Here is a 24,503-nt window from a genome sequence, read left to right as displayed (position 1 = left end):
CAGTCTTTTGATCCTTAAGGAGCCTGGTACCCAAGAATCACCTCCAGATAAAAATCCCCCCATGCCAAGCAGGTAGATAGAGAGAGATGCTGGGAACAGCTGTCCTCAGGCCTTGTGGAAAAAGGCTTTCTTTTGTTTAATGGCTATCTTTGGTAAACAAGAAGTGGTGAAAGCCGAGGTCAGCAGTGTCCTGAGGACCTAATTTGGCTTGGGAAGAGGCCATATCTTCTAATGCCTCTGTACTTGGTGGTGCCTGTGCCTGAAACCCTCCTGTCCTTGGCTCTTCCTGCTTTTGTTAATCAGGTGGCTCATTTGATTGGCTTTTTTCAGGCCTCAACTTAAATGTAACCCCCTCAGAGAGGCATGTAGCCTCCTCTGACTACTGTCTCTAAATGGCTGGTCACATCCCTTTGTTTCATGATATCAGAACATGTACCAGGCTCATAAACAACTGTTTTATTTACTTATTTTTAATCTCTCCATTAGACTATAACATCCATTGGGCATCTGAAAGACTCTCGAGGCTTTCTCAAATGGAGCTTTCCTACTTTGAGTTTTTGCTACTTCTCACAGCTTCCCTTTCTTGAATTTTTCCCTCCTCTCTGATTCCTGGCAGGCAGGTGGGAGGTTGTAAGAGGCTGGCTGGTGGAGATGGTGGTCTGCAGAGAGGGAAGTAGCTTGTCCATCTGGGCTCTTGGTTCCTTCAGTATTTACAATAAAGACTGACAACTGGCAATACTTTACAATATGAAAATAATAATGGCAAATATTTGCCTAAACTGGTTAGTTATTAATGTTACTTATAAGACTGGTGATTGGCTTTCTGCCTTCCATTACTCTGCATTCATACAAGGTACACAAGAGTAGATCTGGAAAGAAGTTTTCAAAAATCAAACCAGTTTCGGTGAGGAAGAGAGAACAGTACCAATGGGGACGTCTCCATGAAGGGCACTGAGTTGGTAGTGGTATTTGGTAATCAATGTTCTCTGGGAAACCGAGGAGGGTCAACTTCCTCTGTCACAAGGAGGTCAGTAAATGTAGAATGAGGCCTCTTAGCAATAGTCTGAAGGAAGCTTAGGATCCCTGCACCCAGCCAATGCTGATAGAGTTCAAAAGACCCTTGAAAAAAGGCTCTCCACACCTAATGTCTGGCCACCAATATCCAAAGACTCACTGAGCTATCTGCAAAAACTACAAACCACCAAAAACAATGAGAGGGAAGTGAAGCACATTAATGAAGCTAGCTTCTTCAGCTCAAGTAGAGTTTCTTGTGTTGGAAGCAGAGCAGGTTTGAATTATAGGGAGGACAGTGCTCATGGCCCACAATGACTCACACAGTACATACAAAGAGCAGTGTCCAGAGAGGATGATGCAGTAGACAGAAAGGACTGATCAAAGACGATCAATGGAGAAATGGTTGATATGCCCAGTCCCTAGCAAGCATTAATTCACCAGATTAAAACAAAGATTGGGTGTAGGAAGTTTAGGGGATAGAAAATGAATTTAAAGCAGCTGACCTCTGTTGCACTGGGAGAGGGCAGAAAGTTCAAGTTCACTACACTGGCCTCAAGGAAAACAGGAGCAACTAAACCCTGAGCGCGATTCCATTACTGACTACACCATCACTGAACAGCAGGAACTGGAGTGATCGGCAGTATCTCACAATTCAGCTAGCCCACATGGCCTCCATAAGTGAGCTACAGGGATAGGGAAATCAGACACAAAGTCTTCCATGAATTGGGAAAAATTACTGCAAAGACTAACAAAAAGCCCAATCATTAAAAAACAATCATCAAATTGCTACTGTATAAAAGAAATAACTCCTCAATTTAAAATATGTACAGAAACTTTGGGGCACCTGGGTGGCTCACGTCATGATCTCAGGGTCCTGGGATCGAGTCCTGTGTTGGGTCCCTGTTCAGTAGGGAGTCTGCTTCTCCCTCTCCCTCTGCCCCTTCTCCACTCGTGTGCACGTGCTCTCTTTCAAATAAATAAATATAATCTTTGAAAAATAAAATGCATATAGAAACTTTGCATAAAAAGATTGTACCAGAAAGGAGAAAGCAAAGCTGATTTACTTTAAGAACTGGGCACAAGTGATAAGAATTTGGGAAACGTGGTCACATTAGGAACAGAGGGAGACAAATACGGACAGATAATGATGATGAGCATAAGATGACAGGTGTGCTCTTCTGATCACAAATGCCCTGGATTAACCCTCTCCCAAGGACTTCTCTCAGCTGTGACTGGGGTTTCTCCATCAGGCAGACTGGGCCCTGTGACTGTATAACAGAGCAGGTGCTGTGATGTCAGAGCCAAAACACTATTGTTTTAGTAACATGACCATGGCATGTGATTCAGCACCTAATGGCTGTGTGACTATGCCCTCTATCCCCCTGTCTGTAGAATTCCCACCCCCACCTCATGAGGATATTTAGAGGAATGAACACACTAAACAATGGTTTAAAACAGTAGTGTACACGGTACCTATCCAGGGCTGCCTTCTCACAGAGGTTAAATAAGCTTCCATGTGATGTAACTTATGGTATCCATTCTAAACATAAGTGATTAGGTACATTTTAAGTAAAAATTAAACTCAATCAGGGACAACTTGGTGCCCTAGCAGTTGAGCGTCTGCCTTCAGCTCAGGGCATGATCCTGGGGTCCTGGGATCGAGTTCTGTATCAGGCTCCCTGCTGAGAGCCTGCTTTTCCCTCTGACTATGTCTCAGCTTCTCTGTGTGTCTCTCATGAATAAATAAATAAAAATTAAAAAGAAATCAATCAGATTATCCACATTCAAAAGCATAAATCTGTGGCAATCTGCATTCTACTCTTTATCACTGCCCCGGATTCCTACTGCCCAGCATCCACATCATTCTGATGCATCTCCACGTTCTCCCTCCTATATGTTTTCCCTTTCCAGCCTCACATCAGCTCAAGTCATTATGCATTCAGAGTCTGACTGCTATGGAGTCACAAGTATAAAAAGCAAGCACAATCTTTGGCATCAAGAACACTCATCTCTTGGAGAAACTAGCACAGGCCTAACTGTACTTCAGGGCTGGTGGTAATGAATGCTGTTGCAGTTGTGAGGGCTAAAACAACTTTGAAGGCTAGAAGGCATTGTAACCTGGAGGAGACTTTGCTGATGAGGTGACATATGGGCAGGAGAGAGAGGGAGGGAAAGATGTGCTAAGCAAAGGAAATGTCACAAGTAAAGACAGATACGGGAAGGTATGAGGCTAGAGATGGTGCTAGAGAGGTAGGCTGGAACCCTGGTGCACAGCAATTCAACTGCCCAATGGTTAAGTGTCTTGCACGTATTGTTTTAGAGCTTGGCAGACCCATAAATCCCAACTAAAAATAGAGGAGCTGAGGCAAACTGTAAATCAGAGTGATAAAAGCAGACACTTAGGATGTAGAGGAAGTTAAAGACAGATTCTAGTCATTCCAGTGACAAGTGAATTGCCTGGGGTGCATTTGGCAAAGGGATGCAGGGAATTCCCACCCTAAAAGACAACTGTCACCAATATGTGAAACCTTGTATCATCCCATCGCTGTTCTCTCCTCCTACTCCCTACCCCTCTAGTGGATCACACTGATCTCCCACAGTCCCGTTTTTTTTTTTTTTTACAATGCTTTATATTTAGGTATTAATATAGCAGCATATTTCAGAGAACAGTGATACACTTTGTTCAAAATGTATAATATATTACTATTACGGGTGTGACACTCAGAATGGGCAGGAAATGCAGACATTCTATACCATTTCTTCAGAGCAGCTTAGACTTATCACTTAAATCTGCATCCCTCTCTATGCCTCATTGGACTTTTATAAGCTTCTTAGGAGTAGTAGCTTCTTAGTAGCATTTTTTTGATGCTTAACATGTTTAGCACATTGTCAGGCCTCGGGAGGTGTGGTGTCCTGGCCTGTACTCAAGCTCTCCTATACCTTGTTCACCTTAGTGATCATCCTCACAGAGTTTCAGTGAGACTGTGCACCTTCGTGTCTAGTCATTTTTGTAAAATGTGTAGACAACATGTTAAGACAGCCCAGTTGTATAGAAGAAAATTATCCTAGGAATCTGAATGCCAGACTCAGGTTGCTCAGACTGGCTAAAGGCAGATTTTGCAACCACATAAGATAAGAATACTAGAACTTCTGAAGACTCGGTTAGGGTAATCAGAATTTAGTAAAGCCTCCTTTTGGGATATCCAGTCACCTGGCAGGATCTTGCTCTGGACAGTGAGAAAATCATCTCAACTAATCAGATGGCCTCTCCCATGAGATGCCATGAATATTTCTCCTTCTTGAAATCTCCTGCTATGCTCCACTGAGAACCTACCTTTTGCACTCAACATAGTAAATGGTAACTTGCCTAAGATTTAGGATTCAAAGATCTCACTTCTCCCAAGGTTCCAGATGAGTTCTCCCCAGGACTGTTTCTGCAAATGCTAGAGCGAAGAAGTGATTCTTGAGCTTAATGGATTGCAACTGCATGTCTGCTTTATGTCTAACTGTGTGCTGTGTTGCTCAGGCTCCCATCCATGTATGCAGCAGACATTTATGGGTGTGTTACTAGTGACCTGACCTAGTGCTAGTGTTGAGCATATAGTACTGAACTAAAGAGACACCCTGATCTTGCAAGGATAAGACCTGGTGTTGAAGACCATCATAAAATAAGGGGTCACAATAAATTGTGGTGGATACTATGACTGGGAAAACACACTGTACTCTGGGGAAGTCTCTGGGTCTAATGCATAGCATACTAGTTGTAATGCTCCTTTCTTCTTTCGGTGGATTTTTAAATTTAACATGCTATAACATGCACAATTAGTAAATTAACCCTAGGGAAGACACCACAGGTTCCATCAAGAAGCGAGCTGATTTGGGGAAGTCAAGACATATTGAGGATATGGACGCATATCGAATGAATAAGGAAGTCTTCTTTCCCTCTTTTTTAAACTATTAAAATAATCTTAATTTACATATGAGTGTATCTTAAGGTGACTGGAGTTTTACTTTCCCAAATACCAGATGTTATTTATAAATCAAACCAAACAAAATCTACTACAGCTCGAAAAAAGTTACTAAAAACTTGAGTCCAGCCCACAGAAGGCCTTGTCTTTACTGGAGCATAGAGCAGACAACACTCTTCAAATTCTTAATGCCAAACGCATTTCAAACCCCAGCTCTGGTTCTGGTGGAAAATCTAACTTCGTTACTTCATGCACATTTCCTTCTGGCATTTCCTTTATCTTGGCATGAAACTTCATAAAATTAAAAATAATTGCATAATTCCTTCTCTTTAGAAACATTCCAGTTCTTTTTTTTTACTCTGTCAAATATGGCAAAAAGAAGGATGGGAAATTCAGTGTTGAGCATGGGGATTCTGAGCCACCAAATGCCTTTCCATTGGGTGCAGGGCATGCCCCTCTTCTGCATGTGCAGCCTTATGGGGTGTGAGCTGCTGAAAGTGTACCTTGGCCATGAACTAGAATCAGATTCTTTTCCTCAGGGTCTACACATGAACAATAAAGCAGATTCCGCCTTCTGAAGACAGCAGAACAGAAGAATGTGTATCTTTGGAGTGGGGGTGGGGGTAGTGAAAAAGTACATATAGAATGTCAGGGCACATTTTCTTCTCATCTACAATTAAAATGTGGCCGCCCAAAATAAGCATTTCTTTTTCTTATTTTGATCAAAGTTTTGCAACCTCAGTGTGATGGACATTTGGGGTCAAATGATTCTTTTTGTGGGGGATTGTTCTGTGCATTGCAGGATATTTAGCAGCATCTCTGGCCTCTACCCTCCAGATGACAGTGGCACTCCCAGTTGTGACAACTGAAAATTTCTTCAGCCATTGCCAAATATCCTCTGGGGGACAAAATAGTCCCCAGTTGAGAATCACTGTTTTAGATCACTTATACCCCACATGCCTTGTGAATATAGCTGAGAACCCCTACAACGTTACTCTGCTTCCAAAAGCCTCAGAGGGAGAATCAAGGACTTTCGGAGGGGATCTGGGATGACCCACTGGTCCTTCACTATGCTCCAAAGATCCAAGACTGAAGTTAACAACAGGTAGTTGAGCTATGATCCTAACCTTTATTTTGATTTACATAAAAATGAAATTATTGTATCACATGAAACTTCTACCCCTTAGGACTCAAACAGACTTATCTGAGGCTAAGGTGACAGGTAGTTTGAGAAATCACATTCTGGCAAATGGCTATTCTGACAGATTTTTTTAGTCCACAGAATATTTTGCTAGAGTTCCTGAGTACCCAGTTTGGAAAACATTTCTAATTGGCATATGGTCATGTTTCTTCTGGCCTTGATTTGTTGCCACAAGTAGTAAGTCTGATATTCATTGATATTCATCAATATGCCCTTACCACCTAATTCTAGGAAATGCTGTACCAGTGATATCTGTAAAAAAAAATTTGTGTGAATATTAAATTATAATGAGCTTGGCTAATTCACTTGAACAAATAAATAAATAAACCATTCTGCTCTTCCTTCCAAACTCTCTCCCCCTTGGCAAGTTCTCGTAACTCTTCCCTCTAACTAGAGTCTCAAAAATCTATCACTGGAGCCAACATTTCTTCCAAGTTTCAGTCCCTGATTTCAACTTCTCAACAGCACCAATGAATATATGCAATTCCATGAAAATCTTGTCAACAGCATTAAGTCTCCAACGTGACACAGCGAACACTTCCCCCACCTCTAAAATTCCTAATTATGCAACCATTAAAATTATATGAAAGGAATAAATATAGCCCTGTGGGAAAGGTTTATAATCTAAAGTGAAAAGAAAAAAAAAATCTTATATACACAATGAATATAACTGAACACATAAATAGACAGGATTAGAAACAAATATACAAAAATCAGTCATACTTATGGGATTTGCAGTGAACTTTCTTCTATTTTGGAAAGCCTGTGGTGCTGAACTACTTGTATTTCTTTAAATTATCCTTTAAAAATATTATAATTCTTTAATATCTGACAATGTGAACTATCTCTCTCCTAAACTGGCCCCTTAAAAATCCACCATTCAGTCAGAAATCCTGGCTCCTACTCCTGTAATCACTTTGGATTTTTCTTTCACCACCTACTTACCACCTACTCCACTGCCAGCCACCACAGCTCCTGATTCTCTCTCTGCAGATCAGCCCCATGCAGCTGGGTGCACTTTTCCACACATAGTTGCACAGGACCCTTCCTGTTGCCACCAATCTGTTTCAAGTCCTCAGGACTTCTTGCTTAGGCTCTTATATTTCACCAGCGTCTCTGACTCAGTTCTGCTGATTCTGGACCATCATGCAAAACTCTTCCTTCTTTTCCCCTGCACCTTCAACACCTAACACCCATCTCTGGAAGTGTCCCTGTCCTGCTCCTGCTCACTCTGATCAGGCCCCAGAGAACCTCTCTCAACCTCCCCTCCAGGCTCATCACTTACCAGCCTTCAGTAATCACAGTTTACAGCCCATGCTTTCCCATCTATAGGGCTTTTCTTCTCTACCAGGAACGCCCACCTTCCCAATATCACTGTCAGAATTCTATACACCTTTCAAAATCCAACTCAAATATTACCCTCTCCTTGAAACACTGATCTATCCAGCTCAACGTGGTTTCTCCTTCTGAATTTCTCCAACTCCACTTCTGCTACAACATACACAACTACCTTGAATTATGGTAAATGTGTACATTGTTATCTCTTTCCTATTGGATTTTGAACACTTGTCTTTGAAGGTACTGCTTTTAATCCTACAAAATTTTATATGTTGCTGGTAATAAAAATACACTCACTGAATAAACCAATGGAAATAAGTCTAAGAGAAAACAAACTGAAAAGTTCAATGAACTGTCTTGTTCTAGGTTAGTCTGTAACAAACTTATTTCGACCTAATCTCATAGCTGATGCTTTAAGAAGTAAAGTTCATCAGCATGTCTTAGATAACACCTTTATTCCCTCTTTCTCTCCCTCTCAGACTCTCCCCAGAACAGGCACCTCATCTCAGATAGTCTCTACCCATATACACATGAGGTTTTTGATAATTCTATAATCAATGCTTATAGACATGATCAACCAAGTTCCTCAAGATAGTTTTTAAAGAGCTAAAGCCAACTTGATTCTCTATATGTTAGACATTTAATAATTATAAAGCTTCCCCAGTGTAACCAAATCATATGAATTTTACCTAGTAGGATGGAATAGAAATTTATTGGCATAAATGGTGGGGTGTTTTCTGTAGACTGTGGAATTATGACTAATGATTAGGACCCTAAATATATACTGGTAGATGATCAATAAATAACAATTCAGAAGATTCTTCTTTTAAGCTACAATTTAACAATAGTAAACATGATGAAGCCCTTTTTTAGGAATCAGAAATATATGATGAAACACTTTTCCATTACTGCATACTGCAGAAGAAAGTTACCTTTATAGGCTGTAGGGGGAGGGGGTGGCTATAGAAAAAAAGAGAGTAAGAAGAAACTCTCAAAGCAAAGGTATTTTTCTAATGTTCAGGTTCATAATTTGAATGAGTTTAGAGGTATTCATTTTATTAAGATGATGCACATATTTTTATAACTGTAACAAAACTGAAAGCTAACCAACGGTTACATACACTTAATGGGCTGAGCCACCCAGGTGCCCAAGACATGATTGAGGGGATTTAGAACCAGTCCTTCCATTTGGTCTGTTTCTTCCTCCCAGACAAAGGTGCTGACTGCAATGCTGGTACATAATTTAAAAGCACTCTCTCCTTCTCACTGTAAGACCAGAGTTATAAATGGACATCCTGAAGCTTTGGTCTACCAGCTCTATAGCCATTACCTCGTTTTCTATCAATCACTCATCTTTGTATTTTCTATAGATGTTTGGTTGGCTTTTGTTGTAAAACATAAAAATACCTCAACAGTAAATGACATTCTTTTTCTCTTCCCTCAACCTGATCTCAATCTCGATCCTTCTCTCTCTCGCTCTTTGACACCCACACACTTGTCAGCTAATTTGGTGGGAAAGAGATATTGATTCTTCAAATTTGAATCTAGGTCTTGAAACTAGTAAGAGAATGCACTGTCATGGAGGATGCCAAAAACACACAGGATTCTCAGCCACTATCAGCTTTGCCCCTTACTGCCCCGTGACTTAATTTCTCTGTTCAATCATCTTTGGAATGGGGATACTAATGACTACCATGTACATGCCTTTTAGAAGAGACTCAGAAGGCAAGAAACCTAGCCCACTGTTTAAAAGCACACATTTGGCCTCCAGGTGAATTACAGTTCAAATACTGGCCCTTCCATTTTACTAGATGTATGACCTGAGTATGAATGTAAAGTACTTACCAGAGCATCTAATGCATAATAAACATTAATCAGCCCCTGTCATTTCCCCTTTAAAAACTACAGTATCCAGTCAATATTCATTTCTATTACCTAAAGGTGCATACAAAGTAAAACATCCAATACCAGAACGTTCATCAAATGCTTTCTCGGTATCCAGTATCACATCCTTCCTTAAACACAAAGCTAGCGGCCCTCCTCAGGATGCTCACATCTCTGACACACTTATGGAGGCAGAAGGCCAGCCATAATTCCCTCCGGTTTTAAAGACCAGCCAGCTGTACCAGCTAATAACCGCACTAAATGTTATCTATCAGGAAGAAGGGGAAAAAAGTCCTAATTGCTCTAGTCAGAGATGTCATTAGTTACGTAGCTGGCTTCTATGGAGTCTGCATGGCATTTACAGAAATGGCACACACCTTGGGAAAATGCTACCAAAGCAGACAAGTACTTAACGTAAATATTAAGTAGTTCCCTGCTGTCTACTAATGCATTACTAAGGTAATCTATCTTCAGAAAAACTTTCTTTTTGATTCTACAGTGCTGAAATTTGATTTGCTCAAGCTATAAAATTTTTATTTGGATTCCATGGCCATTTCAATAAATCAAAATTGCCTCTTCTCCCTCTCCTGTTAGATTGTAAAACCCTGTAGAACAGATCTTAGACTAAGTGGTCTAACCTCATTCCTATTTAATTTGTCAGGAGTAAGCATCACTGATTTTTTTTTTCTTTAACCTTCCAAATGACAGTCTAGGGCCTTCCTTCTAAATGAGAACATTACCATCAGAATTTTGAGTTTCATTATTAGTTAGTTTAATCTTAGGGAAATGTCTAAAAGAGGAAACCATATTATTTTCTCTCCAGGAATTCAATACAACTGCTACATACTCTGAAAAGTGTGACAGGGTTCAATTTCTCGTGTTTATAAACACTACCAGATAGCAATAGGTGAGTAAAATGCATGGCATCACTTCTTAAAAAATAGCACCTGGGGTTTGTCATAAAAATGTGCTATGCTGTGGTTGGACAGACATAAATAAAAACTGCATGGTGTGCCTTTATCGCTCTTGAATAGCATATTGGTGTTTGAAAATGCCTACCATATCTCACCTTAAAAGATTTTCTCGTACCTACAAAATATTTATATGAAATGACTAGGAGATTTTGACAGGTAATTCCTAGTTTGGATAATTTATCATGAGAATGAGTTATGTAGAAGCATCAGGAATAAATATACCCTTCATATGAAATGAATCCAGCCTTTCCTTGAGGGCTTATCCAATTCCCTCTTTGTTAACTGTATTTTGGGGAGAAGTGGCAAAAACATTTTCATATTCTAATGATGTCAGCAAAACAAGGACTTATTTGTGAGTTTTTTCTCAGGCCATTACAAATATTACAGCATCCAAGATAAAAGGGTACACGCTTTTGAAGGTGACTAAAGTAACCACAGAAATTCTTCCTGCATAGATAAAGGGCATAAACATTATCATTATTTATAAGCCAGCAATGCTATAATTTGGATATATCTTAGATCCAAATAATCCAAATGTCAGAAATAAGAAATGCTCATGGAGCCCTCCCTTGTGGTTATCACAGCATGTTATCTTATCATTCATTGTTTAGCTGCTTGGCTAAAACTGTTGGTCTAAATAAAAGTATAGTATAAAAGAAATTAGCTGAAGGCTAGGTCTGTTGTGAGTGGAAATATTTTTTCCCAATCCCAATGTTTAAATGGTTAAGAATAATAGCATAGGGCAAAGGCCCTTCTCTTTTTAAGCATTTTGGAAACCTAATTTTAAAGAATGGCAGCCTACATTATTGTTTTTTGTTTTTTGTTTTTTGACAATGCCTGATCTCTTCCCAGACATTAACGACAAATACCAATGGTTTATCATGGTGTCATTAGAAAGTCCATTAAGATAAGCTTTCCAGGGTTTCCAGTAGAGTTAACATGTGTCAACTGCTGTCCTCAGCAAGGCTAGCAGAAGGCACTGCTGGGCTGGAAGTAGCAAGCAAGCATAAGTTTTCAAAACAGGTGTTACTGTTGACATAACCATTAAACATCCTGCTTCTCCAAGACTTTAAGAATAGGTACTTTCTCCTTTTAATTTTTAATACATATTCCTGTATTCCACAAAAAGGTATATTCCTGGGAGAAGTTCCAGAGTAACGTGAAATCTGTGAGGTGTTTCAGTAGGACACCACAGCTCACCATTCAGCGTATGGAGACCTAATAATACAAGAATGATTCAGCAGACTGGTCTTGGAAGCCACAGAAATGATTACCGTGGCAGCTGGCCTTGTCTCTCAACAGCAGCATGGAGGAAATGGAAGAGTAAAATAAATTCTAGAAGTGGTTAGTCTTCAGTTCCTATGAACGCACAGCTGCCAAACATATGTCAGAGGACAAGGCAAAACTGTCCATTACAGAATTGAAGAGAGTTAAAGATGAATGAGATCATCAAGACCAGCTAGTTCAGGGATTCTCAATGTTTATTTTAAGAATATTCCTAGGGGGCCCCCCGGTCGCTCATTCGGTTAAGCATTTGCCTTCAACTCAGGTCAGTATCCTGAGGTGCTGGGATTGAGCCCCACATCAATCCCCATGTGGGGCTCCCTCCTCAGCAGAGTCTGCTTAGCCCTCTCCCTCTCCATCCCTCCCACTCATGCTTTCTCTCGCTCTCAAATAAATTTAAAAAATCTTAAAAAAAAAGAATATTCCTAGACTCACCCACTGAGATTATGACTCAGCAGCAGCAGGTAGGAAGTAGTAGGCATATGTTAACACTTCTGAAGCACTTGCTTTATGCTAGATACTGTGCTAAGTTCTTTACAAATATCACTTATTTAATCCTTGCAACAGTCCTGTTGGGCAGGTGCTACTATTTCCCCCATTTTATAGATGAGGAGACCAAGACACAGAGTAGTTAAGGAATCTACCCGAGGATATCCAACTAGAAAGTGGATGAGCTGGCTTCAGAGTCTCAGCTTATCATCACTGCACTCAATTACTCATACTATCGGCTAGGGTGAGGTGCAAGGCATGAGGAAAATGTCATGACTGAAATAATCTTTTCTTTGCTGAACAGGGAAACTGAAACCCAGAGGAGTTAAGTCTCTTATCCAAGACAAAAATCCTTCAGTGCATTTCCAGGAAAGAAATCAATCATTATATGACACCAACTTTTCCCAAATATTTCTCTGTACCTATTCCTCCAGGGAGAGAAGGAATAGATGGCATTATTAAAAGCCAGCCCAGTGGTTCTAGCTGTGTTGCTCTGACTGAGGTACTGTTCTAGGAGAGAGATTTCCATCCTCTTCTGCTCAGCTCCCTGTTCATTCACAGCATAGGACACATTCCAGAGTCAGCATGAAGGGCTCCCAGTCATGGTGATCCTCAAGAGAGGGCAGAGGGAAAGAAGAGGGAGAGATGCTATCCCCTGAAAAAATAACTGAAATGTGGGAGAATAAAGTTCATGTCATTTGAGAATAGACAAGAAAGATGTGATTCTAATGTGGTTCCGAAGGATAGTCTTCCTGACCCTAAATTGACTATTTCTAGAGCCTTAGGATATGTGAAAACATCACTAGGTCACTGCTCTGTTTAATCATAAACAGGTAGCAGAATACTCAGAATGATCGGAACTCCCCTAAGCTGGATCTACTCACATGCATGCTCTCAAAATGTGATAAATACATTTCTTAGCAACACTGGATATGCAGGATCAGACCAAAAATCATATAGATTTACCGAAATTCTATCTTCTTACTTAGTTGTCATTTCTGTTCAACAATCCAGGTAATTCTGGGGGACCATAGGCAAGAACCACCATACATTCCAAATGAAGGGGGAGCTGGCATGACCACAATACAGAAGCATTTTCAAGATAACAACGAGGGCTTGGGGCGGGGGTGGGGGGATCAGTCTGTTCCCGTCCCAATGACGCAAACTGGCAGCCACGTCAAACCAACCTTCATCACTTCCACCTGCAGGTCTTCATTGAGGGAAGGCGTCACTTTCACAGCATTCAGAATCTGATTGAGCAGCTGCTTCTCATCAGAGTCTGTTTCCATGGATACAAACCTCTCTTCTGACAGAAGCTTCTGTAAAGAGCACAAGGCAATGATCACAGATAGATACAACAGAATAAGGCAGCAGGGGAAAACCTTAGAATGTACTGAGGATAATTTTTTGTATTCAGGAGCCACGTAGGTGGAGGTCATTGGAAAAGTACTCATGCTACATGGCAACAACAACAACAAAAAAGAAAAACATATCAAACCTTTCGTAAACAGTGTGGGCAGACTTTTTGCTGCTATTAAATAATTCTTTCTAAATAACATGGTGACCAATAGGTTATGTGGTTGGTGGGGATGGAGGATGAATGTGCCCAGGGGATTCTAGCACCTTACAAAAGTCACATTCACACATACACATTCCTAACATAGCTTTGTCACAGGAAGGGAGAACATCTTGTAGACAACAAGTTCAGTTTTCAGAATTTACCTTTTTACTTCCTAATGTGAACTGTCATTTACCCAAGTAGTATTCATGAGCTCACAAATCTTAATGCATTTTCATCAGAAAACAAATCCCACAAAAACCAAAATGAGAAGTCAGTCACTTTAATGAGGTCTCTTAAGAGACATTACACCTCACAGCTCTTTTCTATTCGGGAACAACTTTCATTTTCCATAAAATTCTTAGATTGTACCAAAACCCTTCCTAGAATTTCTACTCCCTCATCTTTCCCTGGAGCCACAAGGACTAAGCTAAACTATCAGAAGTCAGCTATGAAGTCCACCTAAGTTTCTTCTTCTCCATACTAAACCTCCTTGGGCATCTTCAAATGTTCCTGGAGTGAGGTGGCTTCACAGATACTCTCCTACTTAAAATGTGGCCTCCAGAGGGAATGTCAAACTTTAAGGGGTTGTCTGACATTAAAGAATAAAAGCAACCAAGAGTGCCCCCTAAGGTACACTATGAACTTTAGGTGATTATGATGTGTCGTTGTAGTTTGATTCTTGGTAAAAAAAAAAAAAAAAAAAAAAAATACCATTCTGGTGAGTGATGCTGGTAATGGGACGGGTGGGCATAGCAGATATATGGGAAATTTCTGTGCCTTCTTCTCAATTTTATCATAAATCTAAAATTGCTCTTGAAAAAAAGTCTTAAAAATGTTTAAGATGGCAGAAGGGAAAGACAAAAAAAAAAAAATGGCATCTTGGTGGCACCATTAAGCTGTCACACCAAACCTAGAACTGCCTGCCTCTAGAATTCTAGTTATGTGAGATAATTAAATGTGTTTATTGCCTCAAACCAAAAGCCAAAAAACAGCAATGCATAACTTTAATTATATTCTCAGATCAAATGAGTTAGTTGTAAGTCACAGTACATTCTATGCTGACTCACCCTGAAATCCCTAATTCTCATTCACAAGGGCTGCAATTAGGCTATTCTTCCCATTCTGCCCTGAGACAGTCAATTTTTGAGACCCTCGTGTAAGATTTTATATTTATCTGTCCTCGTCCTATTTAGTGTAGATTTGCAGCCGTGAAGAACTTTTGGAATTCTGATTTATCCTGTGTAAGGATTCCCTCTTTTAGCAGAATGTCACTGCAAATCCAGAAATCGAGTATTTCAAATCTTCTTAGGACGCCCTGACATTTTGTCTACATCCTCTCAAAAGTGATTTCTTTTCTTTTCTTTTCTTTTTTAATTTTTATTTATTTATGATAGTCACAGAGAGAGAGAGAGAGGCAGAGACACAGGTGGAGGGAGAAGCAGGCTCCATGCACCAGGAGCCCGATGTGGGATTCGATCCTGGGTCTCCAGGATCGCGCCCTGGGCCAAAGGCAGGTGCCAAACCGCTGCGCCACCCAGGGATCCCTCAAAAGTGATTTCTTCACTGTCATGCAGTGCATGCCAGGCATCCCAGAGTTAAAGTTTATATTCAAACTTGTTTTTACCTAAAGTGATAAAGATTGGGGAAAAAGCCCTACAAGCATGCTGAAAGTTAAGAGGAAGTAACAGGGGCTAGTAAGAGGAAGACTCATTGTCCATCAAGTCAGTGGAGTTAACATGGTAAAGTAAGCCCTTGAAAACATGGTTCTGTAAGCTTAGAGTATTTGGGAGTTAAATAAATAAATAAATAAATGGGGGATGCCTCAGTGGCTCAGTTGGTTTAACATCAGACTCTTGATTTCAGCTCAGGTCATGATCTCAAGGTCCTGGGATTGAGCCCTACACCGGGCTCCACACTCAGCCAGGAAGTCTACTCAAGATTCTCTTTCTCTCTCTCTCCTGCCCCTTCCTCCCTCTTGCACATACACTCTCTCTAAAATCAACCAATTGAAAAAAAATAAGTGGGAAATCTATATAATACTAGAGAAAGGGAATATCATAGCAGGTCAAAAAAAACTCTCATTCACATTCGTGGTTGGCCCAATCACCTTGGAGAAAGCGTTTTTAATAATAAAGAAAGAGTTTTTAATAATACTGACAATGTTTAAAAATGTCTAATGCAGATAATGCATAAAACATACATTATCTAATTTTGATCCACTGGAGACAGAAGAGCCATAGTCTTCTCACTCTTTTATATGTATGAGAAAGAAACTTAAAGGATGAGATAGTACAGACTAATATGAAAAGACACCTGACAGAAGCCACCAATTCATGGCCACATTGAATAAACCCCACAGGCTTGTCACTTAGAAGCTAAGCCACTTAAAAGTCAATATATTATATAGTCATCACCTTTGCACTGTTGGAATTAGACCTATTCTATACAGTATAAAATATAAACAAACAAATGCTCAGAGAAGGAAAGTGTTCAAGCAATCTTATTTTTCTGATTAGGCCAAATTTCTTTTTTTTTTCCCCTCCCATTCTTGCTCTGGAAACAAAACACATGAATTCATTTACCAACCTAACTGTAAAATAGAAAACAAGACAAAATCTTTCCAGTTTACTAATTCTCCTTACACAGAATCAAAGATGTTAAATATATACAAGATTTTAATTGGTACAGAACTGGAGTTGTCTCTCTTGGGATCCTTTGCTCTCCTAAAGTTGGACATCCTCCAAAATATTTCATTTCTCTGTGAGTTTAGCTGGGAATCAGCATCAGATGACAAATGCTCCACAAGATATACTATACCCAGAGAAATGCTGGTAAATATAAGAAAAATCTGTTATCATTTATGGTTATTACCTAGTTCAAACAAATTACAGTTGGGGTCTTTAAACAGCTAGTATTTAAAATGTTAAGTATTTGTTCTTTCAATGCCAAAGTATCCTATCAATTTCTGTCACCTGGTTGCACCCAGTGAGAGCCATACCTGTATTCCTGCCAAGGCATGTTGGGCCAGTTTCACATTCTTGGATTCCAAAGCCAACTGGAGAGGAAGCAAGCATTTCTCCCTGGCAAAACACATAAATAAGGACAACATATGAGCTCAGCAAAGCTGGCAGTCAAGTGATACAAGCCTTATGTGCACCCACTCACAAATGCTGTGACACACATACATAAAAACTATGACCAATAATAAAAATGCACATGGACTTAAAAAAAACACACAGCAAAAAAAATCTGTGCAGAAATGATAACACAGGAGCACCTGGGTGGCTCTGTTGGTTAAGTGTCTGCCTTTGACTCAGGTCATAATCTCATGGTCCTGGGATCAAGTCCCACATCGGGCTCCCTGCTGAGCAGGGATTCTGCTTCTCCCTTTTCCTCTGTCCTTCCCCTGCCCCTGCTCATGTTCTCTCTCTTAAATAAATAAAATCTTAAAAAAAAAAAAAAAAAGATAGCATATCGGCACTTGCCTCGGCTATAGGAAGAGCCAACACAAGGACCCTCAACCAATTGCTTTAGTGCACAAATTATTACATGGTGGGGCTCTCACTGGTCCATGTACATGCCTTTCTCTTTCCTAAATATAGGACCTAGGATATCTGGGGGGAATAACTCTAGAAAGTACCATTTATATAGATTTCAATGCCTTGCTCATACTTCTCTCTCACCAACAAAGTGGATGCATTACACCACTACTGTGCCTCATCAATATAAATGGAAATTCTATTAACTTGTCAATTTTTCTCCAATTCAACATGTTCAACAATCATTTATACTTTTTAAATTTGCTTTTTGGTCTCCAGCAGGTAGATCTGAATTTTTTGATGGGTTTTCGATAAGCATGTTTCCAAGACAGAAATATAAATGTCAGCAGCTTTGACCAATGAAAAGTACCTGGTACCAAGGGAGAGATGAAAAAGACATATGTAGAGAGGTACTTGGATATTTTAGGGCTTAACAAAATAACTGGGCACTAAAGTATGTTAGGAGTAAGCCAGAAGAGCTACAAAAAGAAAAACATCTTTCTGTTAGAACATTCACTCTAAATAATTAAACAATATCTAAGAATTTTAATCAACCTCGTATTTCCCCATGGAGCTACACTAGCATAACAAATGGGATGTTACTTAATTTTACCATGCTCCCCCGCCCCCACTTAAACCATAGCAACCTCGTTTTTATCTGTTTTATATTTTCAGCATAAACTGAAAGATTCATTGACTTTAGGGAGTATGAAAGCTACGGGGTGAGACTATAGGATTTCGAGTTTGGAGAAATATGGGTTGCTGTTGTAGAATACAATGACACAGAAAGTTAATTATAGCTCTGATTCCTTCCTATCCACCCTGCAGCTCTTCTGTTTTTCTATGGATCCTCCATCAGCAGCTCCATGACAGATGAAGCAAGAGTCACAGACCCTCCCTAATGGTGACCACAAAGAAAGAACAAAGACAGACTCCATCAGAGGACATTCGCCTTCACAGTCCTCACCTCTCCCCTCACCAACCCAATGCTACAATAGCCACTTTTACGTGACAATCCATTAACACTGCAGCCATTTTTCATTAGATAAATCCTGTGACAGATGGATAAATTACCCAGTGTTACTTCCAGCGAGGGGGCTGGAATTCTCTCATTGTACCGTTATTGCCAGCTTAACTACCATTACAAGGCAAACACTGCTATGCAGTCAATTAAAGCAGGAGTGATTTTTTTCCAAGTTTTTTTTCTTTTGTTTTAATCATAACCAGTTTATAAGCTGGAAAAATTAACTGGAAGGGTGAGCATTGCAAAGTAGTAATAAAAGGCAGATGGAGTATTAACAGAAGAACAACAGAATGTCATCTGCAAACCCTTGAAACAATCAAATATCCATCAGGATTCATTCATTGGGGATGAACTTTCTGCTCACATTTGAAGTCAGATCTGCCAGTGAACATGCAGTACCAGTGAGCAAGTATGAGGTTCCAAACCCTCACAGTCTCACAGCCTGGGCGATGGAAAATCTCTGCTGAGTGGCCCTGAATTGAAAATGCCCAAGTACCACACATCACCCACCAAGGGCATCAAACAAGAGTGGAGGCCACATTCAGCAGCAACAGGGCCACTCCTGGGAATGCTGAACCTGCTATACATACATTGTATGATCTCAATCAAGATATATAACTGGGTCTTACTTCCTAATCCACAAAAGGGGCATCTGATGACCAATACTGCAGGGTTGCAGTAAGGAGTACAAGTAAGATATCAGGAGTTGGCAAAGTTTTTCCATAAAGAGGGAGATAATAAGCATTTTAGGTTTTCTGTCCATGTTGTCTTTAAGTACTCAACTCTGCCATAGCACAAGAGCAGTCATAGACAATACATAAATCAATAAGCATGGCTATGTCCCAATAAAACTTTATTTACAAAAACAGGCACTAGGCCAGGTTTGGCCTACAGGCTATAGTCTGTCCAGTCCTGGAAATAGACAAAGGCAGCACAGTTCATGGTTTGCCACACGGAATAATAAGATCTAATCTTGTCATAGTATGTGGACAGATTTTGCACAGGACATGGAACTAACTGTCCTGGGGGAGGGGGGTGGTGACAAAACCAAGCTCTCTTCCAGAGAGAGATCTTTTAGTATCAAGAGATCTCTTAGAAATGTTTTGAGAAAGGAGACAGAGATTTCATCTAAGTACTAAGCCAAGGCACCCCATCCATCCAACCACCTATTCAACCAACATTTGAGTGCCTGCTGTGAGCAAGACACCATCACGGGTGCTCAGAAAAATCTGGCCAAGAACACAACAGAACAGATACTTGCTTTCATTTAAGAAAGAGAAAAATAAAATTAGCACTTATTTCTGTTTAGTGTACCTGTCACTTCAATCTTAAAATAGGCATTTTCACCCTGTTTTACACTTGAGAAACTGGAGGTTCAGAGAGCTTCTGTAGCCTGCCCAAGGCTACACAGCTGAAACCTACTGGAGACCATTCAAATGGAAATCCATCTGACTCCCAAGACCAAGTTCCTTCCAATACCCTTTGGTCTCAAAAAGATCAGAGCAAAGTTAAAAGATCTCTTTCTTAACCTTTTCTGGATCATGAACCTAAAATATCTGGCACAGAACCCTCCTCTGAGGGAAGTACAGAAATCATTTTAGGGGGCTCATGAGCCCCCAAATGTCAACTTCTTATGGATCCCAAGTTAAGAGCCCCTTTCCCTCAAGGGAAAGGACCCTGCCCGACATGGTGGAAATTTTGATGGGTCGGAGAAGAGGGACATGTTCCCTGACTGGTCTGAGAGTTCCACAAGGATAGGCTTTGAAGTGATGTTATGCTGAGTGAGGCAGAAAGGTAGCTTTGTGTGTGAGTATATATGTGTAGGAGGTAAGGGGAATGACTCTCTTGAGAATCCAAGGTCTCTCCTCCCCTCAGACCCAGCAGTGCCCTAGATTAGCATCACCAACGTCAGCTCCTGACTTAAACAGGAAAGGAACACTTGGGAAATGATTTCATTGCTTGCATTACCCTGCCGCCTTAGTTTTTTCTTTTGTTTTTTTTTTTTTTTAAGTGATTTCAATAAAAGAATAACAGGCCTGTTAACTGAGTCTCACGATAAAATTGATAATGAAGTTGCGAGGTGGCACCCACTCGGTCCCCTTTGCACATACTATATTAGAACAAATCATCTTTTGATCTTTCCAGATGCTGCCTCATTGGGAAAAGGGCATACCAAAAATCAATATTCAGTTACATTAAGTGATTATTTTTTATTCACAGGCATGTGCAAGTTCACTCTTGCCTAATTAAATTAAGGCCTCTGGTTCCATGTCCTGACATGTAATTATTTTTTTAAAGGTTTTATTTATTTATTCATGAGAGACAGAGAAAGAAAGAGACAGAGACACAGGCAGAGGGAGAAGCAGGCTCTCCACAGGAGCCCAATGTGGGACTCGATCCCAGGATCCAGGGATCATGTCTTGTGTCAAAGGCAGGTGCTCAACGGCTGAGCCACCCAGGCATTCCCATCCAATTATTTCTTAAAGAACTAGCAGTGCTGCATATGCATGAGGAGCACATCATCCCGTGACACTGTGTCTGGTTGTGTCAAGGAGACTAAGCCTACTTCCTTTACTATGTTGTCAAGACCAGCTTCATTGGGCTGGAAGATAACAATGAACAAAGGGAAATTAAAATAGGTAAATAGGAGGAAAGTTAGGATTTACCAAAAATTAGCTTTTGGTACCAACTTCAATATGAACTTCAAGTAATCAGTTACTGAATGCTGGGCTGATTTCTCTTTGATGAACCACATGGGAAACACACAAAGATACTTCAGATTTATAATGTCTGCCAACACTCTCCAGTTCTAGGATCCTACGATATGAGACATTTATTCAATAACTGTCTGAAATGCTTCATATAATAACCATGGCTCCGATTGAAAATCAGAGGCTTATATATGTAAAGGCCCATGATCATTTGTTCATCTTTACTATTTAATCACAACTTTTGAAAGTAGAAATTTAATTGCTGACAAGATAAAGAGATATTAGATTACCTATCCAAGGTCCCATGTTTATAAACGAAACAGCTGTGATTTCAACTTGGACCATGGGCCTTCCAAGCCCATAGCCTAGGCCTCCATAATGCTTTTACCAGCAGACAGCTCCCCACCAACTGTGGTGTAGGACATATCGTTTTAAAAATAGCAGTTCAAGTGTTGCCAGGTTAAAAGACTGGGGACAGGCATCAAACAAGTAATGTAAATGATCTTATTTTGAGTGACTGTTGATAAGGAATGCGTATTTGACAGCTGGTATGTAGTTATGAGAAGGGATAGGCAATTGGGATGAATGGGAAAATGAGGCTTTAAAACCAGTTGCTGAGTTTAAGCTACAACCATCCACTTTTCCTAGTAGCCACATGCTTTGCTAATTTGAGTATGGGAGGTTTTTCAATGCTTCCCCACCCACCTTGTGTGACACCTGGGACTTTGTAATTCGTGTTTATGAATACTGCGGCTATATATAGTTTGTATAAAAACTGATGAATTTTCATTGACTAAGCTTCACCAGAGCCAATTCTATTTAACCAATTGGAATTGAATCGGTTCCTTAATTGACTTTCACTGCAGTGCTGTTAAAAAGGTTTCCATTTTATTACAATTTTCATTTCTTTTTTAAGTTATTTTTATCAGTATCATTCCTTCTATATTTCATAACAAAGATTAGGTTCACCCTCCAGGAACTTTTTGGCCCTATGAATGCTACTCTGAACAACATAATTCCTTCTCTCCTGCCTGCTTTCAAGATATCTTAGCAAGCCTACTGTAATTATTAAGTTGAGCATATGAAGTTGCCATCTTTACAGAGTATCAGCAATTTTTTATGATTCTATTTTAAAACTCCCAAATAATATGGTTATGGTCATATTTTCACTATCATTTTATTATAAAAGACTTACATGTACATAAAAACATTCAAACAGTACAAAGGGTGGATAGCAATGAAAATCAATTAGGACCCTCTATAGAAGAGAGTGGGCTGGATGTTGGCAGTGGGTATTTTCAGACGGTGGCATGGGGGAATCTTTTGGATTTTTTTTATACTTTCTATTTGTATCAATTTTTATATAATAACTCTAGAATATACTGCATAATCTGAACAAAATACTTTTTGAAGCCATAAAGCCATTGGCTCCTTACAAAAATAACCATCACTGTTTCCTTCTGTTCTGCTCAAAAAAGGTGAGTGCAGTGCTTTTGCTTGTATACAGGCAAAATATTAAGTATGGAACTAATTTTCTCCCACTTCTTATTGGTACTTACACTGACAGTCCATGTATTTTTTTTTTTTTTTTGAGACAGAGAGAGAGAGAGAGCATTTGCGTATGCGCATGAGTGGCCAGTGGGGTGGAGGGAGAAGAGGAGGGAGACAGAGAATCCTAAGCAGGCTCCATGCCCAGCATGGAACCCAACACAGGGCTCAAGCTCATGACCCTGAGACCGTGACTTGAACCAAATTCAAGAGCTAGATATTTCACTGATTGAGCCACCTAGGTGCACCATTACAGTCCTTATAATCTTTATAGCAATTATACCTGTTGTTCTTGTCCATAAAGAAAGTTTCATTTACATGATGGGCAACACTATGCTAATTGATTTGTTTTTGTAATGAAAAGATAACTATAGGTAATTAAGTAGGCTTATCAACATCTGACAACTTGTAAATACTATCTGGATTTTACCTTTGCTATTTGATAGGTCTAATGGCTCCTACTCTATAATAGATGGTTATTTGTATGGAGGTAGGTTAAATTTTTTCAAACGCTAGAATCTACCTTGAAAATCATTTTTCTAACATCTATGGGAGAAGCTCATTTTCTTGACTTTTTTTTTCTTAATAAAAGAAGCCAATTCAGAAGAAAAAATCTGCAAAAGAATAGAAAGCAACCTAAACATGAAAAATATTTTGTTACATCATTGTGATGGGGCAACGGCAAACCCATTTACTTTTTTCATTTCAAAGTTTTCATCTAATATTCTTGCAGTAATTTAAAAATACAGAATACAACAGGTCAAGAAAACAATTCATAAAGGAGAATACATTTTTATTCACTTTGAAAATACCTTCTCCCAGTTTTATCGACCAGTTTTACTTACTGACCTATATTAGTTTCAGGTGTACAACATAATGATTTGATATGTGTATAATGCAAAATGATTGCCACAATAAGTTTATTTAACATCTAACAACTCACGAATTATAATTTTTTTTTCTTATGATGAGAACTTTGAAGAGGATTCTCTTAGCAACTTTCAAATAGTCACCAGTCTGTACATGACATCTCAGAACTCATTTATCTTTGGAAAAAAAATTAAAGACACATTATGGGTTGGTATTTCCACCAACAATCTGGGTTTATCAATATTCATACTTCTGCCATAAGATATACATACCCTGTAATCAAGTGGAAAAACACTAAAGTTTTTTTTTTTTTAATTTCCAGAGGAAAAGAGACATGAAGTCCATGCTAATTATAACAGAAGCTGCTCTGGAATCCATTTTTTCTACAACTATTGAGCATTTGTTATGTTCTGGGCATTGCACTTGGCACTTAACACAGAACAGCAGAAAAAAAACAGCCATCATTCCTGTCCAAGATACGGGTTAGTGTCAATTCACCTTCTGATCATCAAAAAGAAGGAAAATGCCTGAGATGTGTTAGCATCAAGGCTATTAAGTTTAGCTGGGCCTATAAAGATGAGCATGTCTGGTAAAAAGATCAAAGCAAGTGTCCTTTTCCTTCCGTCAGACACAAAATGTGCTGGACACAACATGCTGGCTTTTTTTCTTTGGCTTGAGTGTTCCATCACTGTCAACCAGAGGACCCCTAATCGATACACAGGAGAGTAGCCATGCAAGTATAGAAGCACCACTTATTAATGCCTTCCACGGAAGAGTGTGCGGGGCACCACTTTAAGAGCTTAGGCACATGATGTTCTTTAAGCTTCATGCCAACCCAGTGAGGAGGGACAAACAGTTTTGGCATTTATTGATGAGGAACAAGAGGATGAGAGGAAAACTCACTCCTGGAAAAGAGATGGAGCAGCAGCAGAGCTGTGAACACAAGCTCCTCCCACAGCAGATGACCTTACTGGTTCCCATTGGTAGCTCTCAAACCCTGTTCCAAGACTGGGTTAAGCATTTTACACACAGTAAGCCTGTGAAGGACCTTTCATGAAAAACAAAAAGCCCAGCATCCTTTCTTTCTTACATCTCCTC

At 39.7% G+C, this 24,503-nt stretch overlaps 1 protein-coding gene across 6 annotated transcripts in view; it reads right to left on the bottom strand.

The window, feature by feature from the left end:
* The window catches only part of ARFGEF3 (ARFGEF family member 3), a 177,290-nt gene that overhangs the window by 118,081 nt on the left and 34,706 nt on the right, over positions 1-24,503 (bottom strand). For all 6 annotated transcript variants that reach the window (XM_041744802.1, XM_041744803.1, XM_041744804.1 and 3 more), the window contains 2 exons: positions 16,712-16,793; positions 13,340-13,471 (listed from right to left, as the gene is read on the bottom strand). In XM_041744802.1, coding sequence (XP_041600736.1) covers positions 13,340-13,471; positions 16,712-16,793 — 214 coding nt within the window. The remainder of the gene's footprint in view (positions 1-13,339; positions 13,472-16,711; positions 16,794-24,503) is intronic.

The sequence above is a fragment of the Vulpes lagopus genome, chromosome 2, assembly GCF_018345385.1.
Source record: "Vulpes lagopus strain Blue_001 chromosome 2, ASM1834538v1, whole genome shotgun sequence".
NCBI lineage: Eukaryota > Metazoa > Chordata > Mammalia > Carnivora > Canidae > Vulpes > Vulpes lagopus.
This window is presented reverse-complemented; position numbering and strand designations above follow the sequence as displayed.